At 37.8% G+C, this 15,499-nt stretch overlaps 1 protein-coding gene across 1 annotated transcript in view; it reads right to left on the reverse strand.

Moving 5' to 3' along the window:
• Window positions 1–3,656: 3,656 nt before the first annotated feature.
• LOC104962026 (sodium channel protein type 4 subunit alpha-like) overlaps window positions 3,657–15,499 on the reverse strand; it is a 36,340-nt gene continuing 24,497 nt past the window's right edge. Inside the window, exons 17-26 of the mRNA XM_010790412.1 lie at window positions 12,115–12,232; window positions 11,770–11,924; window positions 10,804–10,977; window positions 8,924–9,046; window positions 7,591–7,863; window positions 7,127–7,180; window positions 6,898–7,039; window positions 6,511–6,611; window positions 5,853–6,123; window positions 3,657–4,938 (exon numbers count right to left, since the gene is read on the reverse strand). Of these exons, the coding sequence (XP_010788714.1) occupies window positions 3,713–4,938; window positions 5,853–6,123; window positions 6,511–6,611; window positions 6,898–7,039; window positions 7,127–7,180; window positions 7,591–7,863; window positions 8,924–9,046; window positions 10,804–10,977; window positions 11,770–11,924; window positions 12,115–12,232 (2,637 nt within the window). The 3' untranslated portion in view covers window positions 3,657–3,712. The remainder of the gene's footprint in view (window positions 4,939–5,852; window positions 6,124–6,510; window positions 6,612–6,897; window positions 7,040–7,126; window positions 7,181–7,590; window positions 7,864–8,923; window positions 9,047–10,803; window positions 10,978–11,769; window positions 11,925–12,114; window positions 12,233–15,499) is intronic.

Raw genomic sequence — 15,499 nt, forward strand, 5'->3', positions numbered from 1 at the left:
TACAGCTAACATCCAGGGCAGACGAAATGCTGAGTTGAAGTAGAATTTTATTAAACCTTAAATAGAGTGTCCCAATTACTGGATTGTCAGTTTTTGTCATCCTCAGTATATTTATCTGTACATTTGGGTGTTGAGTGCTTATTTGAGTGAAAGTACGCATTGTGCTCTACACATGCAGATTATGGCCAAAATTGTGAACAAATTAGTAAAAATTATGATTTATTGTCACGTTTAAAATTTGTATTTTTATAAAAATAATTCCTGATTTTGTATGTATTTCCTTTATGTTTTACATTAATACCCTTGCACAAAAACCTCTCCCTTTTCTTACTAATAAAGTCTTCAAGTAATAACAGTAGTGCATATTTGATATATTTAAGTCTTCTGTCGATTTAAAGAGAGTTTGTCATGGTTAGTAGAAATAAAGAATTAAATTCCCATTTATCTCTTTGATGATGACGCGACACAATGTGACTCATGATCCTCTTTATCTAAATGTTATTTAAATTTGCTACAGATAATGCAATACATGAAATTTCTTTTTTATTAGAGTTTAGCATGTCTACTTAATATGTAGACTATTTGTAATGCATTACGTTGACATTGCTGTGTTTCACTGCTGCATTTTGTAATTAGACATAGTGCCTTTTTAATCTTTTTAAAAATGTTTGCTCTCTCTGATGAAGCTTTAATCTCCGCCACATGTCCAAACGCTTAAAAATCAGATCAATTACCAAGTCACATTCAGTCAAGTCACATTTTTCTGGCATTTCATGCACAAATCCAAATGATATTCAAAGTAAGCAGCTGTCTATTATGAGGATAGATGGGGAAGTATAGTGTGTGTTTGCATAGTTGTGTTAATGCATGTATTTCCACACGTGTACTGTATATATGTATGTGCATTTGTGTGTTTGTGTATGAAAGAGAGAGAGAGCGAAAGAGAACGAGTGCGTGCATTTGTGTGTCTGTGAGTGTGTAATTAAAACAAGTGATTTTTTTTACACACAGATTATCCCTCTATCCCAGCTGGTCAGAGTTGGATTTGACCACCCCGACAACCAGAGAGAGGAAATCTCTTTGGGGCTAAATCCAAATTGGCACCCTTGATGATTTTTTTCCAAACTGAAAATGTGGGAGTGCTCAACTATTAACTTAAATTCTGTACTGAAATCTATGAACACGACAAACCATATAATATTACAAGTCACTGATGTTTTGAAGAGGACATTTTAAGAGAAGCTAAATACACACACATTCCTTAAATATTCCAAATATTTTTATGTTTTATTCTCTTTTTTACGACTGGGCACTATTTATTATAATTTTCCAGGACTATGTAGCTTATCATGCAGCAGCATTACTGCGTGGTATTTATTTGTGTGTTAGCCTCTTCTAGCTTACATATCAATCATCACAGCTCTAAGCTATGTTGTTGTACTGTATTCAAATATGCATTATAGACAAATGCATGCTTTAAAGAGTGATGCATTCAAAGAGACAGACAGCCATGGAGATACAGAGGTTTTTGCACATCTGTTCTGTTTTTTTATACAAATGGGCTCAGAGAGCGAGATTTAACAGCGCCTGCCTTGTAATGAGGTCAATTCAGCTAACTGTTTCCTCATGTGAAAATGGAGGGACACTGCGTACTTGCACAGTTTTGAATGTTGGATTCTGGTACACCAATGTTAATACGCTTATGGCAGTGTAAGTGTTAACACGTAATAAACCTTGCAAACATTTTCTCAATATTCCAAAACACGTCTTCAAACAATGTGGACTATAGTGAGAGTTGGAAAAACCAAATTTGACCAAAAATATGGAAAAGAGTTTTATTAACATTTCATAAAACAATCCATGAAACGAACAACCTAAATGCAATACAGACAATCAGGTTCTCAAGGAAAGTATTTTATGTAAAAATGAATATGAATACAGTTTAACTATATAATTTGATCATATCTTGTTATGGCTGTCATGAGAGTCACTGAAATGGTCTTTGAATATAAATACGTTACAAAAAATAGCTAAAAATCAGCTTTGCATACATTACACAGCCTCAAAGTATTCTACATAGTTAATTACAAAATTAGCTTTCAGTCCATTCATGCTCTTCCAATCCACATCCATTAGATCAAATTAGATGGCCTAAAGAGAATCAGTGAAGTGTGCGAACAACATCAAAATCAGGCACATAATTCAGGGATTATTCGTACACACAGTTCTTCTTTGTAAGTGATACAAGTTCATCTTGTAATGCGTTATACTTGAGAAATTAATAAATATTTAGTTTTTCACACAAAAAACATTTAAGTTTAATACAATTTTCTGAAGTTCTGCTTTTTGTAATTTGAAGTTGAATTGAATACACTTGATGCTATTTTAACCATACAGTACCAAGCATCTTAATTCAATCAAAGTGGTTTCTTAAATAAATTAAGAAATCCCAAACACTAGCATTTAAATCTGAATCATTAATGTGGCTTACAATAGTTGTTTTGTGAATTTTGAATTATTTAAATGTTAATTGAAAAATGTTATGAGTAAATGTTAGCTTTGGTTCAAATCATATTGCTGCTGAATAAGAGCTCAATAACGGCTACAATCCTAATGGGAATCCACTTATGTCAATGTGTTTAGGAGGAATTGTGTTCTAAATTCTTAATCTACTGTTGGTTTATGAGTTGCATGGATACAGTATGTGTTCAAATATATTTTTTTCCTACAAAATTGTTTGTTTTTACCTGAAATTGTTTTGTGTTAGCTATTTTAATTGGTTAGCTACTTTAGTTAGGTATTTCTTGCGGTTTCTCAGCTACTTTAATTTGTTAGCTACTTTGTTTGGTAAGCTATTTTAGTTTGGTAGTTCTTGTACTAGACTGTGAGCCACCTACGTTTATTAGGCACTTCAGTCTGTTAGATAGTTTAATTTGTTAGCTACTTCAGTTCCTTAGCCACTTTAGTTTCTCAGCTACTTTAGTTTTTTAGCTACTTCAGTTTTTTAGCTACTTCAGTTTGTTAGCTACTTCAGTTTTTTAGCTACTTTAGTTTCTCGGCTACTTTAATTTGTTAGCTACTTTAGTTTGTTAGCTCTTTCAGTTTGGTAGCTCTTGAAGTTGATTGTGAGCTACTTTAGTTTGTTATATAGTTCAATTTGTTAGCTACTTTAGTTCCTTAACTACTTTGGTTCGTTAGCTCCATTTTGTTGGTTAGTTTTGTTTGATTGGTACTTTAGTTCTTCAGACTATAAAAATAATTTATTTAGAGGATTTTTTCACAACTCTGATTCTCTTTGTTTTTTTCTATTGTTTTGCAGGCTTGGGTATGTCCATGTTCATTTCTGTTGTCTTGGTCATCTCTGTGTTTTTAGTGTTTCTCCTGAATGAGGTACAGTGTTTACTGATATGTTAAAACTGCAGACGTGGTGTTGAGAGTGAATGTATGCTATGTTATAAATGATATGCCAAATGTAAACATTTAAGATGGCTTGAGGAAAAGTTCAACTCTGTTGAGAAGTTTTTTACTGTGTTACAAAATGTAATTCTGCATTGTTTAATTTCAACAGAGACTGAGTTACTTAAAAATATTGCATATATAAATATATTATATAAAAAAGTTTCTTCTCTTTGACCATGAGTTATCTGAGCTATATTCTCTGCTGTAAACAAAACAGACAAAACCACACAAACACTCTCCACATAATCGATTCTCAAAGGAAAGTTTCCTCGTAGTTTTCACCAGGCTCCCCAAGTTCAGAGTCTCTGGATATTGATCTGACGACCTCAGAGAGGTCACTGGCTGCCAGGGTCACGCTGTCATAAGATGGTGGTGAGGACAGTAAAGTGTCCTCTGTTGTCTGTACAATGTCAATGATTCCATAGTGCTGCATCATGGAGGCTATCAGCCCCACTGTTGCTGGTGCATTCTCCACATCCACTTCAGTCTCATAGTTCATTTGTCTGTAGAGGTAGGATGCCTGCTTCATCTGCCGGCGCACCAGATGCCTCCTGTAACATCTTTGGATGATGATCGCAGACACATCTTCCAGTTTGCGACGCAGTGTGGAAGTGATGGGCTCGTGGGAAATCTTAGATGGGTTGGTGACCATGAACTTCTCTTCCATTTGCTGCTTGAGGGCGTCCATCTCACCAGACTCTCCCAGGACACGCTTTGTGAAGGCAAACAGGATGTCCAGGCAGTGGATCCGATCCCCGCTGACCATGGGAAGGTCCATGGAGATCAGCTTGATTCTGTTGGGCTTGGCTATGCGCAGTGGCTCCGACAAATTGTCAGCGAAGATTGACAGCATGGAGAACTCAATGAACTGCGTGGCCTCAGAATCAAACTTCTCCCAAACCTCATAAAACATTTCAAAATCATCCTCACTCAGTGGCTCCGTACTCTCCTCTGTGGCAACACTGAAGTTCTCCAGAATGATAGCTATGTACATATTTACCACAATGAGAAAAGAAATGATTATGTAACTGACAAAGAAAGCGATGCCCATTGAGGGGCTGCCACAGTTTCCCCGGGTGTTAGTGCCAGTATTGACAAAGTGAAGGTCGCACTCCTCTGAGTAGCTGGCCATTATAGGACTCAATAGGTTATCCCAGCCTGCCGAGGTACTGATCTGAAAAAGGCAGATCATACTATTCCCAAAGGTCTCAAAGTTAAACATGTCATCAATCCCATCTTGTTTTTTCACGTAGGCAAAGTTCGCCATACCAAAGATAGCATAAATGAACATTACGAGGAAGAGCAGGAGGCCAATGTTGAACAGTGCTGGCATGGACATCATTAAGGCAAACAGTAGAGTCCTTATTCCTTTGGCTGCACGTATAAGTCGAAGTACACGTCCTATCCTTGCCAGTCTGATGACCCGAAACAGGGTTGGAGATACAAAGTACTTCTCAATGATGTCTGCGAGAACAATCCCTAAAGGAAGAGAGAAAGACAAGAAAAATGTAGTTTGATCTCATTGCACAATGATGAACTTCTACTTTAAGCTGCACTTATCAATATTTTCATGTACAGTGATCGTTTAGGAATGAGTTGTGTCAAGGGGTCACTGGTAATGACAAAATTCACTGTTTTGGTTCATTTAACACTCTTACAAACCTTGGTTCCAGCCATAGGAGGAGGCACATTTCAAATAAACCTGTTTAGCACCAAATGGCAGACAAAGTATGCTTCTAGTTAATAAACATAGTGGAACATTAAGTAGACATATATCTTCCTTGAGAGTCGGTAGAGACCAAAACAGAGCTAAAAGTAGAGTAAATTCAGGAATTATATTCTTCAGGTGGTCATAAAAATAACAGTAAGTAAATGCCAATGCCTAGTGGGTGCACACATTTCCAACTGTTTGCTAAAATCTTAGCAATACCAACTTTATAATGGGATACTATCGAAGTATTTATATTAGCAGATTGTTCCACTGTTGCAATGGTAAAAAAAAGAAGAAAAAAAGTTAGTCGAGCTTTAAGACTTCCTCACAGCCAGAAGTGTATATTGTATGCCACAGTTAAAGCTGAGAAAACAGCAATTATTATAAAGAACGAAAATAAATTAACAGAGAATTAACTACAAAGCCTTTGTCCATAATGCATTTGAATTATATAAGTGTTTAGAGATTTTTATTCTGCACCTTGACGTGGATACATCTGCCAGAAATCTGTCATTGAAGCATGTACAGTAGTCCAAGAGAAAATAGCAAAAAATGCAAATGTGACAATGTTAAAAGTTATGGTGCTAAGAAACAGCAGATAAACCAATGGTACTGAAAAATCGAACACCCTTGTCGGAGGCTAACAGTAAATGGCATTTGTTTTTTTTGCATCTCAACTTACCCACAATGGAGAGAATTATCACCACAAAGTCAAAGATGTTCCATGCAACTGTGAAGAAATAACAGCGGAGGGCAAAGATCTTGATCAGGCATTCAGTGGTGAAGATCACGATGAAGGCCAGGTTGATCTTGTTGAGAATGGACTCCATGCGCTCTGACTGCTCGTCGGTTTCCACCATCATGGTCACCATGTTGATGATGATGAGCATCATGATCATGATGTCGAAGGCTTGCTTTGACACAAGATCGAAGAAGAAGGCTTGGAGAATGTTCTAGGATTGGGAAATATAAATGGCAATTATTAGTATCAAGAATGTGTGAAAAAAAGGTATGAATGTTTTTGATGTGGATGAATTGTTATGCTATAATATAAATAATATATATAATATAATAGATAGATGAACTCAGACGATTGCTAACAAACATCAGGTAGGATTTTCTGTGAAATGGCAAGATGGGTGGGAAGGGGGAGGGACGGGGTGGCATGGGAAAGGGATTCCCTATATTTTGTTCTTTGTCTTTCTTTTCTTTTTGTATTATTGTCTATATAATTTGTATCTGTGTATATAAGTCCCTCTGTGAGGGCAAAAAAAAAAAAAAGACAATAAAAAATTGATCACAAAAATGTGTTACATTTGAGATTAGTTATATTATTTTACCGTAGGCCTTGGTATTGGCTTTTGGGGTTTTTTGGATCCTAATTTCTTCATAGCATTGTAGTACTTCTTCTGTTCTTCAGTCATGAAGATATCCTGTCCACCTAAGTACAAGCAACAACAACAAAAAAAACATTATTTTTACAAAAAAATGGGACAAGTACAGTTTAGCTAAAGTATAAACAGAAGATACTATTTCCCTCTAAACCAGGTCAGTTAAAATGTGCCTGTGGCAGAAAAAAGTTTTGTGGTTTTGCCCGGTAAGAAACATATGTAAGGAATATGTAAAATATCTAAATCTGTGCAATTTTTGGTGAGTAAAACTGCATCTAGTACATAAAAAGAATTACTTGCAAATATCAAAGTGATGGAGGCCAGTATTGCCAATACTCATCTTTCTTTTCTGCTGATTGAAGTTGTCAATAATGACACCGATGAAGAGATTGAGGGTGAAGAAGGAGCCGAATATGATGAAGATGACAAAGTAAAGGTACATGTAGAGGTTGATTTCTCTGATGGGTTGTTCCTCCACCTAAAACCAAACATTTGTATAAGTCAGCTGATCACTTCGACATGTTCATGATGAAGGCTCTGTATGTATGCAGATAGAAATACTTACTCCTCTTGAATCAACAGCTGCGTGCATTATTTCCATCCATCCTTTGAATGTAGCCTTTAAAACAATACAAAATGTCACATTGCTGTATGGGTACTGCATTGCAAACACAAGAAAGGCATGATTCTAGGGCTGCTCTCGGAAAGCCGATTGAGGCGCAACATCTGTTGATAACCAGTGACTTGACCCCTATACAAATATTATGTAATTCACACAAAGAACTAAAACAAAAAGTAATGGCGTGACTTTAAGAAAAGTCGAGCAGGTCGAATAAGTCAAGCTGTTGTCTTTTTGTTTAGGTTGTTTCGATTGATATATATTTTAACGGAAAGTCATATTTTCGTATTGAGCAACCAAATCCGATTAATACAATTGTGATTTGGGTTCAGCCCTGCACAATACCTTAAATCCAAGCGTGCTTGGCATATTTGCCAAAATCCCACACAGTGCAGCAGATAAAAACTCACCACTTGCAGAAGGGAAAGGTAGCCAAGTCCCACGTTGTCGAAGTTGACCTTCACTTTTGTCCAGTAGAACTGGGTGTCGTTCATAGAGAGGCACTCTGACTTGTTGTTGACCAAAGAGACATTGTGAATGAAACCAGTTCTGTTCACGCACTTCCCGAACTTGCCAGCGAACAGGTTGACCCCCATGATGCTGAAGATGAGCCAGAAGATGAGACACACGAGCAGCACGTTCATAATGGAAGGGATGGCTCCTATTAGAGCATTCACGACAACCTGAAGAGCAACAGGTAAATACAGATTAGTCTCACAGCACTGAGGTTCTCGATGAACAGATTTCAGATCTACAAATCACTGCCCGCTTCTTTAAATATTTGAGCATTTCGAGTCTGATTATAAAGCTATTTCTTATTTAGATCATGATCTGTTTGTAGAGTGGACTTATAATTAAGGTAGGCAATTTTGCATTTTAAACAATCAAGCATTCATTACATTTAGGCTAATTTAAACATCAGTTATGTTTGTGTTATGCGACTTCAACTTTAAATGTAACTCATGTGTCACACTTCCTAAATAAATCTCCATTATTTTTAAAAGGTACATCTAATGAAGACATGCCAGTATGATTTGCAACTGAGCCATAATCGTATTTTCATATTTATGACAGGACATAAAATGCCTACAGTGTCTCTGGGCTGATGAAGCTAGCCATGCTTTGAGCTAGATGCTAACGACAGCATGGTCACAATGACAACAATGCTAACAGGCGGATGTTAGCAGACGTAATGTTAACCGGTCTCACTATCTTAGTTAAACCTGTTAACATTTGGTAATTGGTTGTAAACACCATGTGAATATCCATTGAATGGTTGAAATTAGGGTGCCAAAAAACGTTTTTGTCCACTGGACTAACTGGACCGCTCATTAGATTACCTTTTTTTTGGCTGCTGAGTAATTTGAATCTACTAGCATATTTTACCAACATTTGGCTAGTAAAAGGTACAAATGTTGCACCCAGGTTTAAATATTTCACTCTGAGCAAAAGTGGTGGAGAGATGGTGCGGTGGAGAGGTGGAGACCAACTGACCGATTTACTGACTAACTTCGCCATCACTACAGTGCAACAATATCTTAGACTTGTTGTCATTGGAAGGTTCATCTTTCTATAACCTGGAGATTATCCCGTTGTCGGACAGAACAATGAACTACATTGAAAATATAAATTACATGATAGACGTAATGATCCTGGAATTTATCAGAAAGGTACTTGTCAACAGAAACACTGCTGTTAAAGTGATTTGTGAAATCATTGGTGTTCAGAAAAAATATTTCTCACCCTCATGCCCTCGAATCTAGACAGAGCTCTGAGAGGTCTCAAAGCGCGTAGAGTCCTCAGGGACTTGATCGCAGTAAAGTCAGAATATCCCAATGAATTTGCTACCAGGCTTATCAAGGACACCTAAATGGAGCACAAAAAGAAGTGTTAACAGTGAAAATCAATACAGTATTAATTACGTGTGACAGTTTTTACACCTTTAAACCTGGGGTAAAGTAGTAATATGTCTTTCTATAGTGCAAGAAGAAGAACAGAAAAAAACAAACATAAAAATAAAGCAATATCACACAAAGTTTTAGCAACACATTGTTTGATAACTGTATATCATTTTTTAAACAATTCTATATCATTTTGAAGAAAAGTTATATAACAAAAGTCCATAAAAGACAAGTAGAAAACATTTAAAGAGCCGTTTTACCCCTACTTTTTTAGAGTTGTTGTGTATTTTGGGACATTCCACAGTTAGGAACACAACAAATTGAATTTTCAGGCTTAGATTTTTTTGTTTTTGCTGTGTAATCTTTTAGCAAATTTAGACTTCCACTCTATTCTACATCCAAAACGGACAAAACTAAATGGTATTCCGCTGTCGAATGACCCTTGGATGAAAGCTATGAATGAAAATGGCGTGAAATAAATGAAACAAATCTAATGTCATGACTGTTGATGACAAAACACAGACAAGTATGCATATATAGACGAATAGTGTCCATGAATGCATACTCCACTATATATACATATTTAAATATGAATATATATCAAATAGAGTGAGTTTTATAAAGAATTTATATCTATCTTCGCCAAATTTCCTTACCCAATTTTCATCCAATTCATCCAATAAGTTCATTAAAAATAGTTTAGGACTAATAAGGTCCCAATGTTCTGAATTTCTTTATAAAAGTCTATTTACACATGTGTTTGTCCAATATATCTAAAGAAGATACTCAAAATGTTTTCTCAGGACAAGAGAAGGCTTTGGCTCCAGAAAAAACGGAAAAATATTAAATACAGAAAATAAGTAAGGTGGTCGTTTTAGAGAAACAAAAGGTAGGTAGTTGCAATGATCAACAATATTTTCTTCTAAACAGGCAAAACCACATCGTTTTGGTCCAAACAAAAGTTTAGACATAAGCTCAACCGCTGCATTTCTAAATGAACTGAAAATGTTTAAGATACGTTTTATAGGTTTATTTTCTCTTCAAGTACATCTTCTGTAGATAAACCTTAAGAATAAATGGCGCTACATTTGTTTTTGATATTAAAGCCAAGGTCCTGAAGTAACCGATTTGAAGAACTGTTTTTTTTGGAAGTTTTGTAAACTTGACGATGGCTTTTGATATCAAAACAGAAAGCACTTACGAGTGAAGAAACACAGAAGCATTTGTGAGGCAGATGCAAGTCTCCAATCCCGGAGCTCATACTCACCTGGGACCTGCTAACTATAACTTACCCTAACAATAGAGCGGTCTGTGGCAATCTGTATAACAGCAGGTGAAATCAGAGGAAGTCAAGGGGCTGCAAGCCTTGGGCACTACACGCCACCTCCATTTTACCCAACAGCACTTTTAAATCTTTCTTGTAAAATCTAATCCAAAATTGTACATAGTAACTACTAAGTGTGGGATTTATCTATATGTTTTCTGAGTTTGACCAAGGTCATAAGACAGTTGTTGGGGGAAGCACAATTTCAGTCACAAATGATGCCATCTGTATGTATGGATTGTCAAGTGCTTTCCCGTAAATAATGTGACACTCACCACATTGTAAATACCACAAAATAGAAGAAGCAACATTCATTGGAGACACTTCAACCTCAATTCACAAAATGTTTACCTTTCTTTCATGTAGTGTAACGAAAACAAGCAGAAAAAGTTCCTTACATCCACGATGAGAAAGTCGAGCCAGCACCAGTAGTTGGTGAAATACTTCTTGAAGCCGTATGCGATCCATTTGAGGAACATCTCCAGCACAAAGATGTAGGAGAAGACCTTGTCGGCGTACTCCAGCACCACCTTCACGACTTTCCTCTTCTCAATGTAGATGTCTTCAAATGCCTGTGAGAGAAAGTCATTTAGTTTCATCCATTATTAGAGTGAAATCAGTTTTTAGATTTCATTATTTTACACTACGGTTTTTAAACCACTGAGAGAAAACATGCTGCTGGCAGTCACTGTGGGAAGGTTTATATTAAACTGCAGCCGTTAAGCTTTAATGCTATGGGGGCAATCTTCGGCCACCAGCTATCGGTCTGACAAAGATTAATCCTCTGGGAACATCGGTCATACAGTAACAAGGTCTAACATGTGGCCAGTGCATATACGGCTGTGACCTCTTCTGTTCCCAGGACATGGTTTACAGTCCCATTGGCAAGTTGGGAAAGGAGTACTGTTTCCGGGATTACATAATCAGAATACAAAAATAAGTTAACTGTATTCTCTTACAGTTACACATAAAAAATATATAGATGTATTACGATTACTGTTACATTTATAAACAACAGGGATTACAAGCAGGATTACAATGTTACCAAAAAACAAAAAGACTAGTATTTATTAACATTGCATTTGATATTGGGGCAATCCAAAAGTAAAGGAAAGTAATCAGATTGCATTACTTTTATGTTTTGACCCAGATTACTAGGTTACTGATAATATTTCAGGTATCTAGTAATTGTAGTGGAATACAATTCTGAAGTCACCCTTCTAACCTTGAGGACATAAATATATCAATGAACAAACGATAACAAAGATCAACCAGGAGTCTTTTAATTTGACGCCATTAAAAAAATTGTTTAAATGTATTTCAAAGTGTTGTAATGATTGAGGAATAAATGGACTATGACGTACAAGAGCCCCACTGCTGAGCAGGATCATGAAGATGATGAAGGTCTCAAACCAGCTGTGTTCCACAATCTGGTAGCAGGTCTTCCTCAGCCTCCACCAGGCCTGGCCCAGCCCGCGGCTCGTATCCACCTCACAGCATTGACAGTGCCTGATGCAGACTGAGCAGGAGGAAAAACAAATCGGCACAGGTGAAACCACATGAAGAAATAACGCTATTCAAATAACTTGCAAAAGCTTAAGTATTTTGATCTCTCTGTCTGTACACAAACTGAAAGATTGACAAAAAGTTGACTTTGACTTGACTTTGGCTGTACTTTATGAGCATCGTTTTACACTATAAATTCTCACATTGTGGGAAGCACTCCTCCGGCTCCATGTTCTCCTCAGCCAGCTCTGATATGTTGTCCATCTCTTCTTCAGGCTTCCTCAGATCCACTGTACTGCCCTCCGATAGGCTGACCAGCTCCTGAGAAGAGAAAAGTCTTATTATTACCAACTTCTCACTTTTATTCTTATTAAACAGTGTATAAAACAGTGCCGAGTTGAAATACAAATGTATACAGGCTTGGGGTAAACAGATTAACAGGTTGACGTAATCAGGATACTAATTAAAAGGTAACTCCATTCCCTTGCAGTAACATAAAAAATACACTACTTTTACACTTAAAAAAATTGGGGATTATTTAGGGATTATTGAGCGTGTTTGGTTAACCGCTTTAAGATGTCCCACCCCTTAGCCTATCACGTTCAAGGTGTTGGAGCGCTAGCCAATAGAAGTACAAGTGTTACATAGTGATGTCATTATGTTAAGGATTTAAACAAAGGAGTCCAATAGAGGTATTTCAGGCCAGGAGGGGAGCCTGTAGGAGAGAAACTCTTTTATTCATGTACTTTTTATTATGTATTTTTTCTTTTAATGTTTCTTTTATTATGTTTTCTTTTTAATGTCTTTTTTGAAATGCCTTTGTCTGAATGTCTTTCATTTTTGTAAAGCACCTTGAATTGCCTTGTGTTGAAAGGTGCTATATAAATAAATTTGCCTTGCCTTGCGAGCAGAACTCTGGGATTTTAGCCTCTGCAGACAAAAAAAAATAACACACTACAGGAAAGGAAAAACCCCAAAGCATAAAAGGGCCCCTTTAAACCCTGCTGTGACATAATTGGTTGGGATTTGGCCACATGCTTATACATTTCAAACCAAACAGAGCAGCGTAGCAGCTTTATCCTGCTCTGTATTCAGTGTGGCTTCATCCCATCAAAGATCGCTTAGACGTACTGCCTTGCCTTTCAATCTCTTCCGAGCCATTTTGATGAGATTTCCGTGCGCAACATATTTAACGTGATTTATAGGATAGAGGTGCAGCTTCAATCCTATAAACATGGTACGAAGTCTAATCCAGCATTAAAGAGCATCCGCAGGACCTGGAGACCAGATTACCAGCATTACCAATGTTCTCCAAAACAGAGCCGTGAGAATAGGGATTTTAGGTCAAATGCTGCCACATGTAAGCAGCTGTGATACATTCAAACAAAATGTGATTGCTTATTGTTCTTCTAAGGGATCTACTTTTTGATATGTCATTATTCATAACTAACTTCTCAATAGCCACAATCTTGCAATTTTTCAGTGCGTATTCAAAGCCCTACACATGTAGGCTGAGCAGCTGCTGATGCCCAGTTAAGCTGATGGAGGCCTGATTTTTTTTCATTTCCATTTTCTCTGATGCCTAATTCTAGTGTGATGTGGAGCAGAGTATGGCAGGGAAATAGGAAGAGAGGGCGCCAGACTGCAGCCCTGGCTCTGCTCAGTTGTGTCACTTTAATCTGCGGGGTCTGGCTCCACATCTGGCCTGCTGCTGTGTGCCTGCCAGAAAGGACAGGAACGACAAACCCTCCACCTCAACAAACCCCCGGACACTCACAGATAGAAGAATCCAGAAGAAGACAGGACGGGTGGATGGTTCAAGATTCAAGGCTTTTATTGTCATTCGTACATAGCTACAGTGTAGTTATGTCAATGAAAATCTTAGGTCCCAGGTTCCTCCAACAGTGCAACACAATAAAACAGATAAAATATTGTAATACAATAAAATTGTGTTGCACTGTTGGAGGAGCCTGGGTAAATGATGAGAGTAAGGTAAAAGGAAGAAGAGAGACCATGAAAGAGGTTTCCTCGATGTCTACACATGAAAGAAGGAGGGGAAAGGGGGTCAGACTCAACAAATTGATCTACAGGACCAGTGATGTTTGAGAAGGGGTGGACTCTCTGATGGTTGTATCATTGAGGAGGATGCTGTCAAAAGGTATGGATCAATCGCCCAATCCCGGAGACGTTGCACTACAGAGCACCAGATCTTTAATTCTAAATTGGAACAAGTGTCACAGAACTCAATTTCACCTGAGATAATTAAAGTACTTCTGATTCCTGCCTTAATTGGTTAATGGACTTCATTTACATAGTGCATGGCGAGTCTTTGATACCACTCAAAGCGCTTTACAATACAAGGCAGCCCATTCACACACATTCATACAGAGGCTGCTATACAAGAAAACACCTACACAGGAGAGACTTCAATTCACACCTGTTGGTCATCGGAAGCAATTTGGGGTTTATTATCTAGCCCAAGCACAATGCAACTTGTTGGCTGCATTTGCTGGGTATTGAACCATCAACCTTCCAATCGGTGAATGACTGCTCTATACTGAGCCTGAAGTGTGATCAATTCATCTACAACTCAGCTTTCTGAGGAGACTTCTGATTTCACCTTGTTTGGTTGCAGATTAACATGTAATGTGTCATTCTGGATGAGCTGCAGAGGTCGGATGGCACATGCTGGCTGGTCTACCTGCATGTGCCATCCGACCTCTGCAGCTCATCCAGAATGCAGCGGCTCGTCTGGTCTTCAACCTTCCAATATTTTCCCACACCACACCGCTCCTCCGCTCACTTCACTGGCTTCCAGTAACTGCTAGAATCCACTTCAAGACAATGGTACTTGCGTACCATGCTGCGAATGGATCTGACCCTTCCTACATCCAGGACATGGTTAAACCGTACACCCCAGCACGTGCACTCCGCTCTGCATCAGCCAAGCGGCTCGCTGCACCCGCACTGCGAGGGGGACCCAAGTTCCAATCAGCAAAAACACGTGAGTTTGCTATCCTGGCTCCAAAATGGTGGAATGAGCTCCCCATTGAAATCAGGACAGCAGAAAGCCTACACATCTTCCGGCGCAGACTGAAAACTCTCTTTCGACTCCACTTCGATCGATAGAATTACTAACAAAGAATTACTAACAAAGCACTTATATACTAATAAAGGACTGGCTTATCTAAAGCCAGTTGAGTAGGCACTTGAAATGTTTTAGCTCTATGAAACCTGATGTACTTATATGATTCTGTTTTCTTCAAGTTTGTATCTTGTTGGTCGAACGCACTTATTGTAAGTCGCTTTGGATAAAAGCGTCAGCTAAATGCAATGTAATCTAATGTAAAAGAAAGCCTACACATCACAGCCTCTTTTGCAGAAAACCCCCACCTCTCCCTCCCCCTTACCCTAGCAGCGATAAAATACATTTCAAGCACATTTTCCGGCTTCAACTAAAGTCATGTTCTACTGTTTGCGTAGATCTCTTTTATTTATACATTTGACATCTTACACTGTTTCTGGTATTGTAGCTTAAAAAAAATTATTAAAGTAAAGCTTAAAAAATCTAGCAGTTGCGGTTTGGTT

The sequence above is a fragment of the Notothenia coriiceps genome, unplaced genomic scaffold (genome assembly GCF_000735185.1).
Source record: "Notothenia coriiceps isolate Sejong01 unplaced genomic scaffold, NC01 NC01_scaffold00034183, whole genome shotgun sequence".
Classification (NCBI taxonomy): domain Eukaryota; kingdom Metazoa; phylum Chordata; class Actinopteri; order Perciformes; family Nototheniidae; genus Notothenia; species Notothenia coriiceps.